Genomic DNA, 17,859 nt, shown 5'->3' with positions numbered 1-17,859 from the left:
CATGAATTTCCACAATTAAACAGTGATAACGCATTGATTCATGTTCTGAACACTTCCTCCATTTGACAGCTCAGCTTGTAACCACCCTTAAATGTATGTAAAAACAACAGCAACAGAGCACACGGTGTGATTCCCTGGACTCATCAGTAATTCAGCGGGCTCTTATAGGCCTGTGCTGAACAATCAGTCAGCATTAGCACTATAGCAAGGATAGTTTGCATTTTCACAGTTGTGGAGGACTGGAGGTCTAATTCCAGTTGTGATTTTCGACGCTGCTCGGCAGGCTGGTTGGTTACTTGGCTGAATGTGTGGTTGGAGCTGCATGTGTTTTTAATGTGACCTACATAGGGAGCGCTTGCTCGTTCTCTCCCAGTTACAGTTGACGTAAGCAACTCCATTCTCACGCATGTCAGGCTCCCCTGTTATGTCATCACTGCATTCCACTTTTTTCTCCCTCCATTTCTCTCTCTCATTGGTGGGAAATGATATATATGTATGTCAGGGCTTTCTGCATGTTTTTGTGTTACATCCTTATAGAAGAAAAGCCTTAATCAATGCGTAGTGCTCTAATTGCATTGTGGATATTGATCAAGTGAGTTGGCATGCGATGGTTAATTGTAGCCAAACATTTACATTACATTTCCAGCCACTTACAAGCCACGTGAAAGCATCAAGTAGAGCTTTATTTGAGAAAATGGGATGCCTTTTGTGACCAAACAATTAATCAGCGCATAATAATCATCAGTTGCATTTTTCAACCATCATTTTCTGTAAAACATTTGAAATGTTTTCCTAGATTGTAAACCCTTAACTCAAACTAAACTATATTTAAATAATGTTGTGGCACTGCAGCGATGACTTGCTCAAAATAATAACTTCCCTTCGGCAACTTAATTAAATCTGTGCCGTCAAAATGTCAAAGGGCCAGTCAGACAGTAATGAGCTGGGAAGCGGTTTCCATGACACTTGGGTGCTTGCATGCCACCAACTGCCGCCTGTAGCTATATATTTGATTTTTCTATTTCTGTTTTAGTTTGTTGTCACAGACAAATGCAATTTAATCAACGGTATTGAGTTTTACCCTTCCCTTTCCTCCAGATGATACCATCATTTGCACACTTCTTTTATAAACAAATTATCTTGCAAATATCAATATCACAAATCAATGAAATGAGATGGTGCTGTACCATTCTGGCCAAAGATCACAAATTCATCAGACTTAATGTTACGCTTTATATGTTACCACACACACACACACACACACACACACACACACACACACACACACACACACACACAAAACACACACACACACACACACACACACACAGCAGAACACAAAAAAACTAACTTTTAAAAAGTAGTGCCTGCAGCACAATGTTCTTCTTCCTGCTCGGAGCAGGATGAGGGCAAAATGGGATCACGGATGATAGACATGAGAGGCAAAAGATTAAGGACCTTTGATGTCTATTTCTGTGTGTGTGTGTGTGTGTGTGTGTGTGTGTGTGTGTGTGTGTGTGTGTGTGTGTGTGTGTGTGTGTGTGTGTGTGTGTGTGAGAGAGAGAGAGAGAGAGAGAGAGAGAGAGAGAGAGAGAGAGATAGCCGGCTAGACAGGTAGGAGGGGAGAGCAGGAACATTTACTTCCCTTTTTGACTCGGTGTGGTGCTTGTGACCTTTGAGCCAGGCATTTGAACTCTCCACTCTATTTGAACCTTCCAGACTAAACTGGGTCTGACTGTAGACCCTGCTCTGTCTCTCCCTGTGTGCGAGCTGTGGAGAGGGATGTCTTTTTGTCTACCCTTTCTTTGGGAAATTCTGAGCATTACCACTATTTAAAGTATTATAACACATTTTCTGGTCCTGGCTTCAGTTGTCATGTTTGCTTGTTCAGAGTGTTGCCTGCAAAAAACATAAGGCAGAGACTTAACCGCAAAGAGTGCATGATGATGAAATGCTGAGAGTTTGTTTTTTTGTCCTATGGGCAATTTAGAAAAGCTGAAAAAATAGGGGGGTCATTTTGTTGAAAGTTAAGCTGATTTTTATTTTAGATAGTCCATTTTATCCAAAAATGGAAATCCTCATGTTGCCCAAAGCACTGTGTGAAGTGTTGGGGCAGGTTTCTCAGTCTTTTAAAAGCTTTATCGTAGGCAACTGGACTTGCTTTAGTTTTTTGAAGACAGTTTGCATTCAAGAGGCTTCTTCAGTTCTAACTGACTAGTGGGGAGATTAGGTATTTCACTTCAGTGACCCGAACTCACCCAAAGCTGTCGTTTAACCGACTGGACAGCGAAAATTAATGAAGTATAATTTAAATAAATTAGTAAATGATACCCGACCCGCGTTCCTGCACCAACTCCATGTCCATCCTGTCCCAAGTGGGTCCTGATCCAAGTGAAATGGGTATGAATGGGCGTTGGTAGCTGCACAAACCCATTTGTTTGAAACGGTTTTCTAAAGCCTATGTTTAATCTGCGTTTATGTGTGCACATGGACGTATGTGAAATATATAGTATGTACTGATTGTTTGCCATTTTCCTGGACCACTGGGGGATCTTTGCCCCCTTTCACTGCATGCCAGCCTGGATCAAAGAACAGGCAGATTGACAGATGAATTCTCACACATGCTTCCATCAAGGATGTTGGGGAGCTGGAGCAACCCAGTACCTCCTTCTGTAACGGAGAGAAGAGAGGCCAGGCTCAGTTCCTTGTTTTTCCCCATTGATCAGCAAGCAAAACAGACTCCATTAGGGCTCGGGATGATAGGGGAGATCATTAAGGAATAGAGCGATGGGGAGTAAAGGATTGCTTTGCTCCAGTAAAGTAGGTTATAGGAAGAATCCCTGGAGTTTAAACTCCCCTCTGTTTTAGCTTGTCAAACTGCTCTGATCAATGGGTAACATGTGTGTGTGTGTGTGTGTGTGTGTGTGTGTGTGTGTGTGTGTGTGTGTGTGTGTGTGTGTGTGTGTGTGTGTGTGTGTGTGTGTGTGTGTGTGTGTGTGTGTGTGTGTAATTATGTGTCTGTAGAGAGGCAGAGGAAAACTACTTGGACTGGGAGAATGTGCTATAATTTGTTCAGATTCATAATGTTAGAGGGATGGGTCGCCCAAATGACTCACAAAATTTCTGCTTCCACCGTAATATGTTGTTAAATGGAATTGTGTTTGTGCTGACAACATTGAAAAATTACACTTAAAACATAAAACATAAAACTTGCAGCATATCACAGTGTAATACAAATTACAAATAATACGATGATTCTGAATAATCCTCTGAAGACACAGTCAGTAGTTTTCATAAGCTTTTTTATTATGATAGAAAGTAGTTCCAATAAGAGCTTGTTGTGTTGATTTCCAATGCTGTGGACACCACGAACAAAAGTCCATTCAACCCCACTGTATTTGTTCAAGGAGGAAATTCAAAAATGTTCTTTGGATTTATTATTTAAAAAAACAAGCTGGTGATGTGAAACTATCTTTTTGATATATTGCATTTTTTGGTGGGGATCTTGTGTGTACCAACCCTTTAATATTGCTGTAGTATTTAATTGTGAAGTAAAATCTTAAAATCTACTAGCAAGGTGTTGGATTATATGGTGTGAAAGCAATCAGACCAGGAGAACAAAATGGAAATGACATACCCTCAGGTAACCAAGGTGACTTTGAGCTAAACTGGTCTGGCCCTGATTGATTCTTATCGCCTGTTTGCATATTAGTTTGCATGCAATTATGTGTGTGTTTGTGGAGGATCTGAGGGGCCTACAGGTTACTCTATATGACATTGATTAGCCATTAACCCAATCCTCCCTTTGGTGCCATCGCTGACATCCCCTATGGTGTTACAGACATGTGTGCATGTGCATTAGAGAGGGAGCATCCATGCTTGTAAGGAACCTATGGGGATACGTTGTTAATTCCACTGTGATTGACAGACTCCATTACAAAGCTGAGGGGGAGAATCCAGCAGCAGGAAGCTGATGAAGCCTGTGCCTTTGGGCCAGGCTGACTCCACGATGGAAACTCAATTGCCAAAACAAACTTTGTGTTATTAGAGCGTTATCACCTCCATCCGTCTTCTCCTTTGGTGAGAATCAAATGAAGGGGAAGGGAAAACTGAGCAGGCAGCTGACGGCGGAAGTCAGAGCTTAAGGGGAAGGGAGAATGTGAATGAAAAAAGAGCGGAAAGAGAGATGCATGGAGTGATTGGCGCAGGGAGGAGAGTGGATGCCATACCCCCAGATGCCATGGCTCAGATCTGGTCTGTGACTCATGCTAGCTCACTGTGAACAGATGGTTTCTATGGTGCATGCGCGGATACAGATATGCACAAAATGTGTGTACACACACACGCACATACACACACCAGTAGAACAGCAAATTAGATGGGCCAATTAGATATGGCTGCCATTCTGTGGCTGAGGAGGGAGAAGCTAACACGGCAGAGGCTTATTGAAGCAGTAGAGCTGTGGCTCAATGGGCCTGGTCATTAACTGATAAACTCCCTGTATTTTATCCAGCTCCATCGTAAGAACCGTTCATGAGCTCGTATGATGGTCCAGAGCGAAAAAAACATTGGAAATGCGAAAACATCAGCATCATAATCACACGAGAGACACTAATTCTACATCACACGGAAAAGCAGACCTCTTTTCTGACTCAAATTAATTACTTTCTGTTCGACTCAACACTCTCACTCAAAGTGCAACAAAATGTTTTCATGGCATCATTAACTAGGATTCCAGGATACGACGTGACATGAGGAAATAGCTATAATATTTTGTCAAGGCATGACTCTATTGGGAGAATAACAACAATGCCTCGTGTGTGCTCTTTCATCCATTTTATTTTAAGATTCCAAGCAACTCCACCATAACACACAATGTGAGCCAATAAAACTGGCCCTCTGTGCCTTGTTCAAGGACACTTCAGCTGGAATGATTCTGGCTGTAATTGGGGTTTGAACACAGGTCGTCTGGTCCCTCATCCTCTCCTGATCTCACTTTATCCTTTCACGCCTGTACCTTTTATTGGGACTTTATTATTGCCCAGCCATTTGGGCAGCACTGTTTGATCTTCAGTTAATCTTTATCTTCAAGCTCACTTTTGCATAGCCTTCTATGAAGCCTAAAATAACACCCTAAAGCAAGGGTCTCAAACTGGCGGCACGCGGGCCACATCTAGCCCATCCCCCCTCTCCATCTGGCTCCACGACTGATGTCAAAAAATTATGTTTTTTTACATGCAATTATGTTATTTTTTTATACTTGTTTAAAATGTTTTTCCTTTTTTAAAAAAGTTAAATAAAAATTATTTTGTTTTGTGAAATACAATGGCAAAGGTCAGAGGTCGGGGTGCTGTGCATGTCCAGCCTTGATTGCGATGTTTTTCCAAAGAAGCGCACACTCAAGTACATCATATTATATTATTATATTTGTGCAAAACTGGAGTGTATCGTGCATTTTGGCACTTAAAAAGTACACAGACCTGCTTTTAGACCACTTTCCAGGTTTCTCTTGTGAGAGCATGGAAATGTATTCAGACGATGTGTGTAATATGCTGTGAGCATAGCAAAAATAAAAATATCTCGGGATTAATAGGGAATAGCGTGTCACATGCTTGATGACTGATGGATGAGGTGTGGCAGCTTGACAGTCAAAAGCCGCGTCAGGATGCAAAGATTAATAAGCAGGACGAATTGAAGGCGCTGATAAAGACAAACTTCAATCACGATGACACACAACGTCTCCTGTATTTAGCAGCACTGAATGAAGCTGACAACCGTCTGTGAGAACATGTCGTCTTATTAAACCGGCACACTGAAAGTTGGTCTAAACCAACTAAAATGATAAAAACCAATACGCACTATATGTCTCTCCAAACAACAGAAAGGTTCTGTGCTGGAATGAGTTTTTAGGAATCGTTTGGTGTGGATGTCAGGTTAGACTGCATGAGTGAAACCTGTGTGTGTCTTCTAAGGCATAAAACAAGACATAAAGACAAACTAAAGCAGCGTATTGCACCAAATGGGTGCCTGTAAGGCAAAGGGACTAGCTGCCAGCAGCAGACAGAGAAAAAAGCGACTGCTGCTGACAGCCAGGACTTTATAGACTGGGGACACAGGTGTTCCCACTTGGCCCAATGATCGCCTGCCACCAGGTGGACATGATGGCACACTGATTGAGAGAGAAAGGCAGGGGTCCTCACAACACCACAATTTAAATATCTAGTTAAAAGAACCTTGATTTAATACATGTTTTAAAAACCACGTGACATATTCTATATTAGTTTTTGTATTGTGTTAAAAAGGACTTACCCTTGCATTCTTTCTAACGACCATCAGGGGGTGTCTTCTCTGGTTGCTAAAAGAACTATCCTTAAGTACCCTAAAAGAGTTTATGGTGTAAAGCACTAAAGCTCGACGTTAATTCAGCATGATGCAGCATCATGTTAATTATGTAAATGATGGTCCCATTTAAAGTTAAATAGATAATAAAGAAGGGTGTGCCTCAGGGCATGGACTCCGTTGTACGGCATTCTGTTTTATTAAGCTCCACCCTCTCTCGTGTCACTTCTGGTTGCAAAAAAAACCAAGATGGTAACATCCAAAAACCAAGCTGGTGATGGACAAAATGCTTCAAAACGAAAGTCCACAAACCAATGGGTGATGTCACAGTGACTACACCTGCTTCTTATATACAGTCTATGTGTTAAACATGAAAATGCTCATAATAAATCATTCCTATCCCTTCAAAATCAAACACAGCTATCCCCTTCATATCCCAATTGTACCATCACTTCAATTTAGAGTATTCACTAACTTCCCAGGGGATGAATGTTTTTGAAGAATAAGAGCTTTTTCTTTGGCACGTCAGCCCTGCAATCTGTGCAGTGGCTCCAGTTCACAGTGGGTATATTTGTGTATATGCAGGCTGAATGGACTCCACTATGCTGAATCCCTTAAGAAGACATTCTTTTGTCGAATATGAATGTGCTGATTTAGCAAGAATAGTTTATGATTCAATCAAACGAAACACCTCTGGGGCCTGAATTCGCTTTTTTTCAATCAAATAAAATTGGTACTCATGCAAGGGACATTACCATTTTCTTTACACACCTCTGGAAAACTCTGAGGATGCACGTACGAACCTCTGACCCATTTCCTTTGTCGCTGTGTGGGACTCGGATACAAGAGTCAGCATTATTCCACTGGCATTAGGTCTGCTGTGATGTGCAAGCTGCTTCAATAAAATGGCCTCCCACCAAGCTGGAAACACCTTGTGCTTATTGTTCTCAGCTGCTTCTACTTGCTCATGATCCCTTTTTAATATAGTTGGAATTTTTCATCCGTCTTCATAATAACCGAAGCTGCACTGGCTCCTCCATGTAGCTCTTTTTTTAATTCTGTTGTTTGCTTCTTCCTGATCCCGTACAGCCTCTTCTATCCCTCTTTCTATCCTCATTATGCTCCGTTATCCATCATCGGCTGGCAGTTTGCCAATCAGCGATGCATATCAGTTTGCTATTACCGTTAATGAAATGCATCCCTTTTTCCTCTCTCTTTCACTAAGCGCCTGACTGGCACACTTTCCCATCATTCATAGCATTCCATTAATTCATGTCTGTCTATACCAACGCTACCATTTACTCGCTCGCACATATTTGACCTATGACTAATAAGCACTTCTCAGTTCACATCAGCCAGCCAGCTGATCCATGTCAAAAGAAAATGGAGCACCAGTCAAAGCATTTGAGGTCAAGATTTTTATAAATGGAGTTTTAAAAAAAAAAGATTCGAGCCAATGGAAGTTTTCATGTAGAGGATTTTGAAGGCGAAGATATGCATGTAGAGCGGAGGTCAACTGCAGGATCTTGATGAGTGGATAGTGTTCAGGTGTGCAGGTTGATTGGCAGCAAGAGATTGAAAACAAACAGAAAACAGAGGCAAAAAATAATAAACTAAACTAATAACCCCAGCCAAACACATTTTTGGCATTTCTTTGTTGTTGTTTTTATTGACAGGTGCCACCTTCTTTTCATACTCAAGCTCCATTTACTTCATTTATTTATTCTGAAATATCTCACTGAGCATTTGGTCTAGACATTACATCAGTATTTGCTTCAAGCACATCTTCACTTTCAAAGTAACTAGGATCAAAACCCTCCATGGCTCAGGCTGGCAGCAGGATCTGAACTCTCATGAGCTGAGGTCAACTCGACAGAAGGGTGATAAATGTATGAAAGTAATTTATAAAAAGCAGTATGCAAATATAAAAATGGTTAAATATGTGGGTGGTTTTATTAAATATGTTGAATGACCTGCCATGCCATAGCTTGCCGGTTCGCCCTTTGTTCAGCATTGGTACTGCATGCACGTTTTTTTAATTAACGATTTTGATGACACAGGTGTAAAAGACACCTGATAAGATGAGGCAACGATAAGGTTTTTAAACCGCAAATTAAGAAATTATTCGGCTGAAATATTGATTATTTTGAGAAACTCTTTTCTTAATAAAATACCTTTGTTGACTTTCGATCTGCGGTTGCTCATTGTTTTGGATTGGGTGTTAGCAACTTCGCTCAAACTGTGGGTTTACCTGATGTGCTACCAGATCAATATTACATGCTGCATAATATGTACCAATCATTTTTTGCCTTCTATTGCTTTTTTACAAGAATTGTCAAGGCTATTGTGTTTGGGGACACAGCCCTTTGTGTGTTTTTTTCTTCGTGTTTCCTCAGTTATGCAGGTGTTTTCTTGTCTGGAAAGTGACGAAAGTGCAGACAAAAATAAACTATTGCTATCAGAATGTTTACAGCTGATTTTTAAGAGAATTTCATTTTTTTTGCCATCACAGGAGGTGATATGGAAGATGCAGAGAGATTTTGCTCTGCGTTTTAATAACCTATCTTATGGCTTCTTACAAGCAGCTTAACATGAAATTGTTCCTCCCAGCTTGTCAAATGAAGAAGGTGGAGAAGTGCAGGCAATCTGTTGTGTCATTATTGATCGAGGAGATGAGCGAGATATACGCAGTGTGTGTGTGTGTGAGAGTGTGTGCTTGCAAGTGTGTTGTCATTTCATAGATTATAGCTGCACTAGGCCAGGATGAGCGATGATGAGCGTGCTTATGTGTGAGTGTGCATTATATTTTCATGTATATGTATGTTCTCCTGCGGAATCGTTGAAGTGTCCCTAAAACATGCGTGCCAGACTGCGTGTGTGTGTGTATGTGTGTGTGTGTGTGTGTGTGTGTGTGTGTGTGCTGCGCCAGGTTAACCAAAGGAAGATTGAGAGCAGCGGCGGCGGACCCCGAGGTTACAAACCATTTCGCAGTCCAGTGAACCTAAATTCAGACATAACACAGCCCGATCGCACCGCAGGAAAATCAATATGTGATTATAAAAAAAGGAGACAGAGATATCTGAAGTTAAAAATGAATCTCTGAAGATACCTAAGAATGTACTGTATGTCATGTAAATGAAATAAGCAAATGAACATAATGATTCCGTGTATTCCAGGTCTGAGTGTGAGCGAGGAGCCTCCTCTTCACAGAGTGACCACCGGCCCCCCTTCGACGGATCCCCAGAGAGGGGCACCATGTCGCAGCAACAGCCTCCAGCCGCCCTCTACGCCGGCTCTGCCCCGCCGTTACCTGCCTGCCCAGCCGAGAAGCTCCCCTGGAGGTCAGTGCAGGTTATTACAGGAGAACGGAGCCCGATTCTTGGTTCGACTAGAGACACATTCAGTCCAAATGAAGCTGAGCTTCTGAGAGAGAGAGAGAGAGAGAGAGAGAGAGAGAGAGAGAGAGAGAGAGAGAGAGAGAGAGAGAGAGAGAGAGAGAGGCAGTTTTCCACCAGTAACAGATTGTGTCCTATTGTCGCATGCTGTTCTCACATGTGGTAAACAATATAATAACCAGCACATGATGTATAATGGATGGTGTTCAGAAGCAGCGGGATATTCAGATGCAATAGTAAACAATAGGTTTCATAGTCAGCACTCGGGAATCACAGATTCATTTGCAGAACTGTTAAATAGAGAGACACGGCGTTCTCGCTGCCTTCACATTCACATACATATGATGAAATACATTCGATATCAAAGGTTGGGAATTGCCTTTCAAGTGTTTGTTTCAGCCATTCGTTCCAGCGTACTCCTGTTCACGATGACGGCACGTTCGCACGTCCTAGAAAACAGTGGAATACCAAGAGAAATAAGCTTAAAATGCACTTTTAGCTTTGGAAGCCACGGTGAGGTATTATAACACACAAACACCAGACGGCTCATAAATGTTTATGGACTCGTCAGGTCACAACTGCTCTGGTTGACGATGCCAACACAGTCTGTTTAGGAGCCAGGAGGTGCACAGGCGGCAAGGCTTTTCACACACAGTTGTATTATTCACACATGGGAATTAACACCGAGAGGCCTGTAGTGTCACACTTCTCTCACTCACACTTCTATCATGTCTTTAAACTTGGATAGCTGCAAATGAAAAAGAACCCCGCTGTCTTTGCTGTATAGTATGAGCAGAAAATCTCCAACACAAACACAATTAATCAGGGAAAAACACATCCAACAGTCATAGAGATCCCTATTGTATTGTTGTCAACAGGTTTTTATTTACATCCAGTCAGGTCTGTGCGTAGTGTAGCGGCTGTGAGAGCATTTCTCTCACCTTGTGTTTCTGTGAGATTTTAAATGTGCTGTAAATTATTGATGAAGAAATATCCAAGGAGTCATTGTCAACCTGCCTGAAATGTGCACAGATGATGCTTTATAGGAGGATAGGAGAGTCCTAACCCCTGAATCTTCCCCCAAGCCTTAATTTAAGTTAATTTGGGACCCCCAACTTTAATGGCATTCAGGAGAACAGCAATGTTGTCTGTGTGTTGGTTGGTCGTTCTACCCCTTTGGTTCCTACTGATAAGCAAATGTTAGCATGCTAGGCTAAACCAAGATGGTGCAAAATAAATAAATAAATAATTCAAGATGGTAAACATCTGCATTGTGAACATGTTAGCTGTTAGCTAATGCTGTTAGCATTTCGCTCAAAGCACTAACATTGCTAATTTGCAATTTACTACTGCAGCCCAACTATGAGCAAGATTATTTTGGGGTTGCTGGAAGGCGTGATTATTATTACTATTTTATTTTTTTTAATTTTGATATCTGTTTACTCCTGCTTGTAGTGTTTCTCTTCAGCTAAGCTAAACACCTCGTGGCTTCCTCTTACTAAAATCTATTTGCAAATTTACACGCCGACTTCAAGTACAATCTCAAGAAAGTCATGCTGGCTTTAAGTAACAGTGCAGTGGCAATGTGTGTGTGAGTGTGAGTGTGGAGTTCAATTGGCAGTAATGAGTCACTCTGAGAGCCACATTTGCATGACCACACCAACACACACACACACACACACACACACACACACACACACACACACACACACACACACACACACACACACACACACACACACACACACACACACACTGTCTCTGCAGGCCTGAAGTATCTCTCCAGGGTTATTTGGGGGATTTGTTCAGGATCAGAGGCTTCTCTCCCATTACAGGTCTAATTAGCTCCTCTTCAAGGCCTTACTCCTTCTCCTCTCTCTGCTTCACAACAGATTCCCTGCTAACCTACTGAAAACTACTTCCTTATTCACTATCATCTGTTTTCTTCCCTTTCTCCTGGGTAAAGCATCTCTCTTTTATTGTTTAAAATCCAGCTACTTTTGCTCCACTCCCACACACCACCACCTACTCTGCGACAGAGTTCCTGATTGTCTTGGCTACACAGTGTGTAATGTCACAGAGCCGGGAGGTGACGGGCACATCTCGCCAGTATGCTCTGCTTCTCTTTGACCCGTGAGGCCCGTGGGACATAGTTATGCAACGCAGCAGGGGGGAGATAGCTGGGAGAGTAACAGATGAAAGCGGGAGAGTAACAGAAAGATTGAAAAAAGTTCGGAGGGCGGAAAACTCAGCCAAGAAATGGAAAATTGGGCGAGGAGTCAGCGGGGAAGAATGGTTGGTTTGGTGCTTGTGAGCGTATATATGTGGAACTTTGATTGGCATGATGTATAAATATTAGGGAGCTGTTTAACATGTTACCGCTGCATTTATGTTGTCATATAATGTCATTGCTTTTCTGGATAAAGAAAGCCCCACAGATTGGTTGTATCCATGTTGATTGACAGTTGGCAGGAAGGAGTTCCAGAGGAGTTCAGAGGTCACACGTTCCCTCCCGTCCTCCCCGAAGAGGCTGGCGGTGGTTCCTCCCAAACCTCAGTCCCCGGGTGAGTCTTAGTTACCAAAACATATCACACAAAATGCACAAATCCTGCTCTTCCAGCCCACCTTATCTTCCATCTTTCCAAATCTTTCTAAAAACTGTCCTTACATTTATGACTTCTTCTTAATCCACCCACAGAACCAGCTTCAAATATCTTGTGATTTGACCCATGCAGTCTGTACCTTTCTTCCTGTTGGCTCCGCATTGGTAGAATCATTTTCTCAAAAGGATCGCAGAGGGCCTGCCCATCTTTCCTTGCAGAGCTGACACATCTCCTCAGGCTACACCTCTCTCTTTGCTCACTTCACTGTTTTCGCTAAAGTACAGCTGTTACTGTTCACTCCTCTGTTTGCTGCATCTTTTGCTGGACCTTGTTTGCCCCCACACAGTCGCAACATAAGAACATTTTCTCCCTCTCGGATTCTATTTCTAACTCTGTTGTCCATGAGGTTCACAGATACTGAAAGTTTTCTTGCTTCTACTTGAAGCTTCTCTGGACAGTCAGCGTGTTGGCATAAAAATGGAATTTACCTCACAAACCCTAGTTTAACCACATCACACTGACTATAACCACTACTTGCCTATCCTAACCCTACCTTAATTCAAGTCGTCACTTTAAATTTCCAGATTTATTTTATGGGGATGGGGATTTTGTCTTAAACAGGAAGCGAGTCCACACAATGTGACTGTGTGAACAGATTTATGTCCCCACAACATGAGTAAAACATGCCCACACACACCCCACACATCTTTCACCCCCACAGGGTCTGCCATCACCTTTTCCTCATTGTTTCCTGCAGCATTAATCCTCCTCCCTCTACCATCATCTGCATGCTGCCTTCACACTCAGTCACATAAACTCATTTGGTATTCACTCAACTCTCTGTAACCTTTCAGGTAGAACCTACAGATGCCTGAGTGTGTGTGTGTGTGTGTGTGTGTGTGTGTGTGTGTGTGTGTGTGTGTGTGTGTGTGTGTGTGTGTGTGTGTGTGTGTGTGTGAGGGAGACATCATTTACATAAGACCTCTAGAAGTCGTTTTCAAAGGCAGGGAATCCTAATGTGCCTTTGGGGCAAATACACTGATGAAGATATAATAAAGAAACATTGCGGATATTTGCAATTTTGCACATTTTAGAAGCAAAGTCTAGATTATTAGATTCCACGAAAACACTTTTTTTTTTATCCTTTTGATGTTAAGAGAGAAATTCCTCCATGTGAGGTTTTACTTGCACACATACACTTGCCAGTGTTCGATTTACTCTTTGAGCTAAATTGGTCTTAAACGTATACCATAGCCCTCCAGGTACCTTTACCCCTCCTCTTACTGAATTCTTTGTTTCTCTCTCTCTCTCTCATTTACCCGTGGCACATAGCGCTTCCCTCATTTTATCCTCCCACCCCCCCTCTAACCGATCTCTCACTCATTACCTGTGACCCTGCACCCCAAGCCCAGCCTCACGTTGTCATGGAGACCGCGCCTCATGCTTCAATAGGCCTGGGTGATATGGTTCAGGCAGGTGATGTGGAGCTGCAGTGGTTTTGTCATCGTGTGTGTGTGTGTGTGTGTGTAGACACAGCCTCATTTATCAGTCTGTGTGAACATATACAGACAATTTATTTTAAAAAAGAATGCCGTCTATCCTGGTGATGCTGTGCTCTACAGGCGACTATGTTCTCCCACTACATGACAAGCTGACTCACACAGAGGTTAATCGACCCGCCTGTATGTCAACTGCAGCTTAATATGCCTAATGTTTCCCCACAAACACAACACAGGATGCAATCATACAAGTACTGTATACTCTATGCATTATGACATGCTGCAGCTTAGTTATTTCTTCATAATGATCATGAGATTAGATGGTCCATCATGAGGAATTCCAGACGGGGAATTACCCCAAAGGCTTCCTCTGTAGAAAAGATTCAATTAACTTACAATCATTTATCACGTGAGCACAGTCATTAGCAATAGGTCAGGTCAAATCTCCTCTGATTTAACACACATCTTTTTCATTATTATAGATAGATGTGTCCTAGAATTAGTACTAATTTATGATATGTGGAGATACTGTATATTCCATATGTATCATTTTAAAATTACTAGATTTCTAGATCATATGTATATATAAAAAATGTCCTAGGGAGAAAAAGACATGCTCACGTGGACTTTTCTTACTCAATTAAATGTTCTTTGTTTTCTCTCTCTCCCTACAGTCCAGTCTGGGCAGCGGCCTGCAGCAGCAGTGCGAGGGTCAGCTCCGTTGGGGTCCCCTCGCTGCGTGGCCCCCCTGAGGCTGCAGCAAGAACAGCAGGAGAGTCTGCAGAGGGAGAAAGAGGAGGCTCAACAGAAAGAGAAAGAAAGGCAAGCAGAGGAAAGAGAAGGAGAGGAGCAAAGGGAGGAGGTGAGTTGCTAAGAATACCACCGCTCAGCACCACTTGGAGTTCGCACTATTGTATTCGATCTCGTTCTTTGTCACATTTCAGGTTCAGAGGCTGCAGGGACGCTGTGAGCAGCAGGAGAGGCAGCTGGGAACTCTAAGAGAAGAACTGAGGAAGACTTCCTTGGGGCTGGAAGCCTTTATTATCACCACTCAGCATTACTGCCTCAAGGTAGCCATCTTGAAGAACATAATGAATACACTTCATAAAAGTGAGCCTCTCATAATTAGGTCTAATTCCCTCACAATCAAACATCACAGGAGATGGTCTGAGGGTTAATCTATGATCCTCCCATGAAGATAGACAACAGCGCCTCAACCGCTCCATTTACACTGGAGAACCCATGCTCTCATGAACTCTAGAACACATGCAGTATTCAGCCTCCTGAGGTGAGATGAGATTCACCTCACGGTCAACGAACAGCACGAAGAGCAAGAGTGATGGTGACCGTGGGAGGGTCCTGCAGAGTTCAGTGTGCCACCGTGCTGGTTTCATCCAGCGATACGCCTTCTGATGGAATGATTTAGCCTCTGAGCTGCGACAGCTTTAATACCGCTGCCGGACTGTCAAGGGACCGTCTGACTTCTTTATGGTCACTGTCTGTGCAATCACCAGCCCACAGTGCAGATACAATAGGCTATATAAGGTAAAAAAAAACAAGGCCGGTTTCAGTAGACGTGAGCTCCCTCTGCTGGCAGAATATAAGATATAACAGTTACGGTATACACATGGACATGGGTTTATAAAGATAAGCAAGCCTGACTTCAGTAACCTGTAGGTACAGACAAGGAGACTAACACAAAAGGCAGTTTCCAGGTATCAAAATCATCTGGTTTCTTTCAATTTAAGGAATAATTGACGGAAGAAAAATTGATTTTTTTTCCCAGTTGACATTTCTATGCTCTAAACGTTTGTCTAATAGACTGCTTTGGTTAAAGAGATGCAAACCCACCCCACTCCACCTCTCAACCCTTCACACAATTTTTGCATCTTTCTAAATAATGCAGCGTATGGAGTTTGGCTCAGACTTTGGGGTGAAGTTCTGAGCATGCTGACATTAGCATTTAGCTCAAAGCACCACTTTGCCTGAGAATGAACAGGTGGTAACCTCCAGTTCTGAGAAGTGAAGACTTAAACTAACTTTATTAGCAGCTTTGTGCCAGAAGCCAGGGTGTCGCTCTGCCACTGTTCATCAGATCCACCTGTCGCTCCTCCACAGTCCAAATATGGTCAGTTCCATACACATCCACAAACCAATGGTTAATGTCACAATGACTACATCCACTTAAACAATTAATGAGTACGATCCTCAGCAGGGTTGCAGGTTTTTTTTTTTTTTTTTTTTTGTTTACTCCAGAATTAATTGTATATTTGGAACCTACACTATGTCAACATGTTGTTTCCTATTTTCAGAATAAAACTACTGAAGAAAATCAAAAGAAATTGTCGTTGGAAATGCAAAAGATCAGAGAGGAGTTGGGTGAGTGAGAATCAACATTTGACCAGACAAATGAAACACCTAATCGATCAAACCAGGCAACAGCACAGATGATAAAACTGATGGCTCTTAAATGCTTTGAACGAGATAAGATGATCTAACAAGACTTTTAATTCTGCTTTTTATTTTAAAGAGATTAATCAATCATAATAAAATATCAAAGGAAGTTCATATTATGGACTTCCGAATATAATTTTTATTTAATGTTCAATACAACTTCTGCACTCTCTGTTAAGATAACGTCATAATATACACTCTGCTCCATACAAAGCATTCAACTCTGCGCGATGGGAGCGACTCCGTCGGGAGAAGACAACGCTGGAGATGGCGTTTGAACGAGAGCTGCAGGAGCTGCAGCAGCAGCAGGAGGCGGAGCTGTCTGCTGTGGAGGAGGGGCTTAGGAGGTGTCACTCAGCGGAGGCAGAACACCTGAAGGAGGAGCATCGGTCAGAGATGGAGGAGCTGAGGACTCAGCAACAGGAACAGGTGAGAAGAAGACAGGCATCATGGGAGATGTGTCAAATTATGAGATCTGATCTGTGACAAGAAATTTGATCAGTCATTAAAGTGTACGTGTGTGTTTTAGATGGAGGAGATGACGGTCCACCACCAGGCAGCCTCTCAGGAGCTGAGGGACATGCATAACATCACCATGGCAACACTGCATGAGGAGCACGCCCGTACCATGAGAGGTGTGATGTTTGACTTCATTTTAAAAATCACAATATGACACCGACACTGCTCGAACCAACGTCAACTCTCTTTTCCCGTCGTGCTTCCTGAATCTGTGAGTAGACTTGAGGAAAGCTCACGAGCAACAGAAGACGCTTCTGGAGGAGGATTTTGAGAAACTCAGGCTTTCTCTACAAGTATGTACAAGTACTTAATGGTAGCTTTTTGTGGTTGATAAATACTGATATGTCTACTGAGGTGTTTGTGTGTGTGGATGCTTGCTCAGGATCAAGTGGACACCCTCACAATTCAAAACCAGAGTCTGAAGGAGAAAGCCAAACGCTTTGAGGAGGCTTTGAGGAGGAGTACAGATGAGCAGATAGTCGTGAGTTCACCTACTATCCGATGACACTTCCATCCTTCAAAGCCCCTTCAATCACTCCATATCTTTCTTCTCTCTTCTTCTTGTCTTTTTGTCCGTGCATGTGCACGTGTGTCTGTAACAGGACGCTTTGGCTCCGTACCAACACATTGAAGAAGACCTAAGGAGCTTGAAGGAGGTTGTGGAAATGAAGAACCAGCAGATCCACCAGCAGGATAAGAAGATCGCCGATCTGGAGAAAGTGGTAGGTTCCAAAAAGCTTTCAGACACACACACATTCGTGCACACTGGTCTGGATTCTGGTCTGGACTGGTCTGGTGAATGAAGATGACACGGTGGTTGTATTCTACTCTTGAGCAGGCCCAAAAGAACGTGTTCCTGGAGGAGAAGGTCCAGGTTCTGCAGCAGCAGAATGAGGATCTGAGGGCTCGTATTGAAAATAATCTCGTCCTGTCCAGGTGAGACACAGTCATATTTAAGTTTCTCTCTACTTTATACAAAAAAACCCCACAAATATCAGACATTTTGCCACACTGCATCCTAATTCATAACTGATAACACTGCAGCGTGAA

The 17,859-nt window shown here is 42.6% G+C and overlaps 1 protein-coding gene across 1 annotated transcript in view; it reads left to right on the top strand.

The window, feature by feature from the left end:
- The window catches only part of mtus2a (microtubule associated tumor suppressor candidate 2a), a 50,171-nt gene that overhangs the window by 7,734 nt on the left and 24,578 nt on the right, over positions 1–17,859 (top strand). Inside the window, exons 4-14 of the mRNA XM_084029352.1 lie at positions 9,516–9,680; positions 12,200–12,298; positions 14,511–14,698; positions 14,781–14,906; positions 16,149–16,215; positions 16,505–16,719; positions 16,820–16,925; positions 17,029–17,102; positions 17,192–17,290; positions 17,412–17,531; positions 17,648–17,745. Of these exons, the coding sequence (XP_083885478.1) occupies positions 9,516–9,680; positions 12,200–12,298; positions 14,511–14,698; positions 14,781–14,906; positions 16,149–16,215; positions 16,505–16,719; positions 16,820–16,925; positions 17,029–17,102; positions 17,192–17,290; positions 17,412–17,531; positions 17,648–17,745 (1,357 nt within the window). The remainder of the gene's footprint in view (positions 1–9,515; positions 9,681–12,199; positions 12,299–14,510; positions 14,699–14,780; positions 14,907–16,148; positions 16,216–16,504; positions 16,720–16,819; positions 16,926–17,028; positions 17,103–17,191; positions 17,291–17,411; positions 17,532–17,647; positions 17,746–17,859) is intronic.

The sequence above is a fragment of the Eutrigla gurnardus genome, assembly GCF_963514095.1.
Source record: "Eutrigla gurnardus genome assembly, chromosome: 15".
Lineage (NCBI taxonomy): Eukaryota > Metazoa > Chordata > Actinopteri > Perciformes > Triglidae > Eutrigla > Eutrigla gurnardus.
Note: the sequence above shows the minus strand (reverse complement) of the source record. Positions and strands in the feature narration are given on the sequence as shown.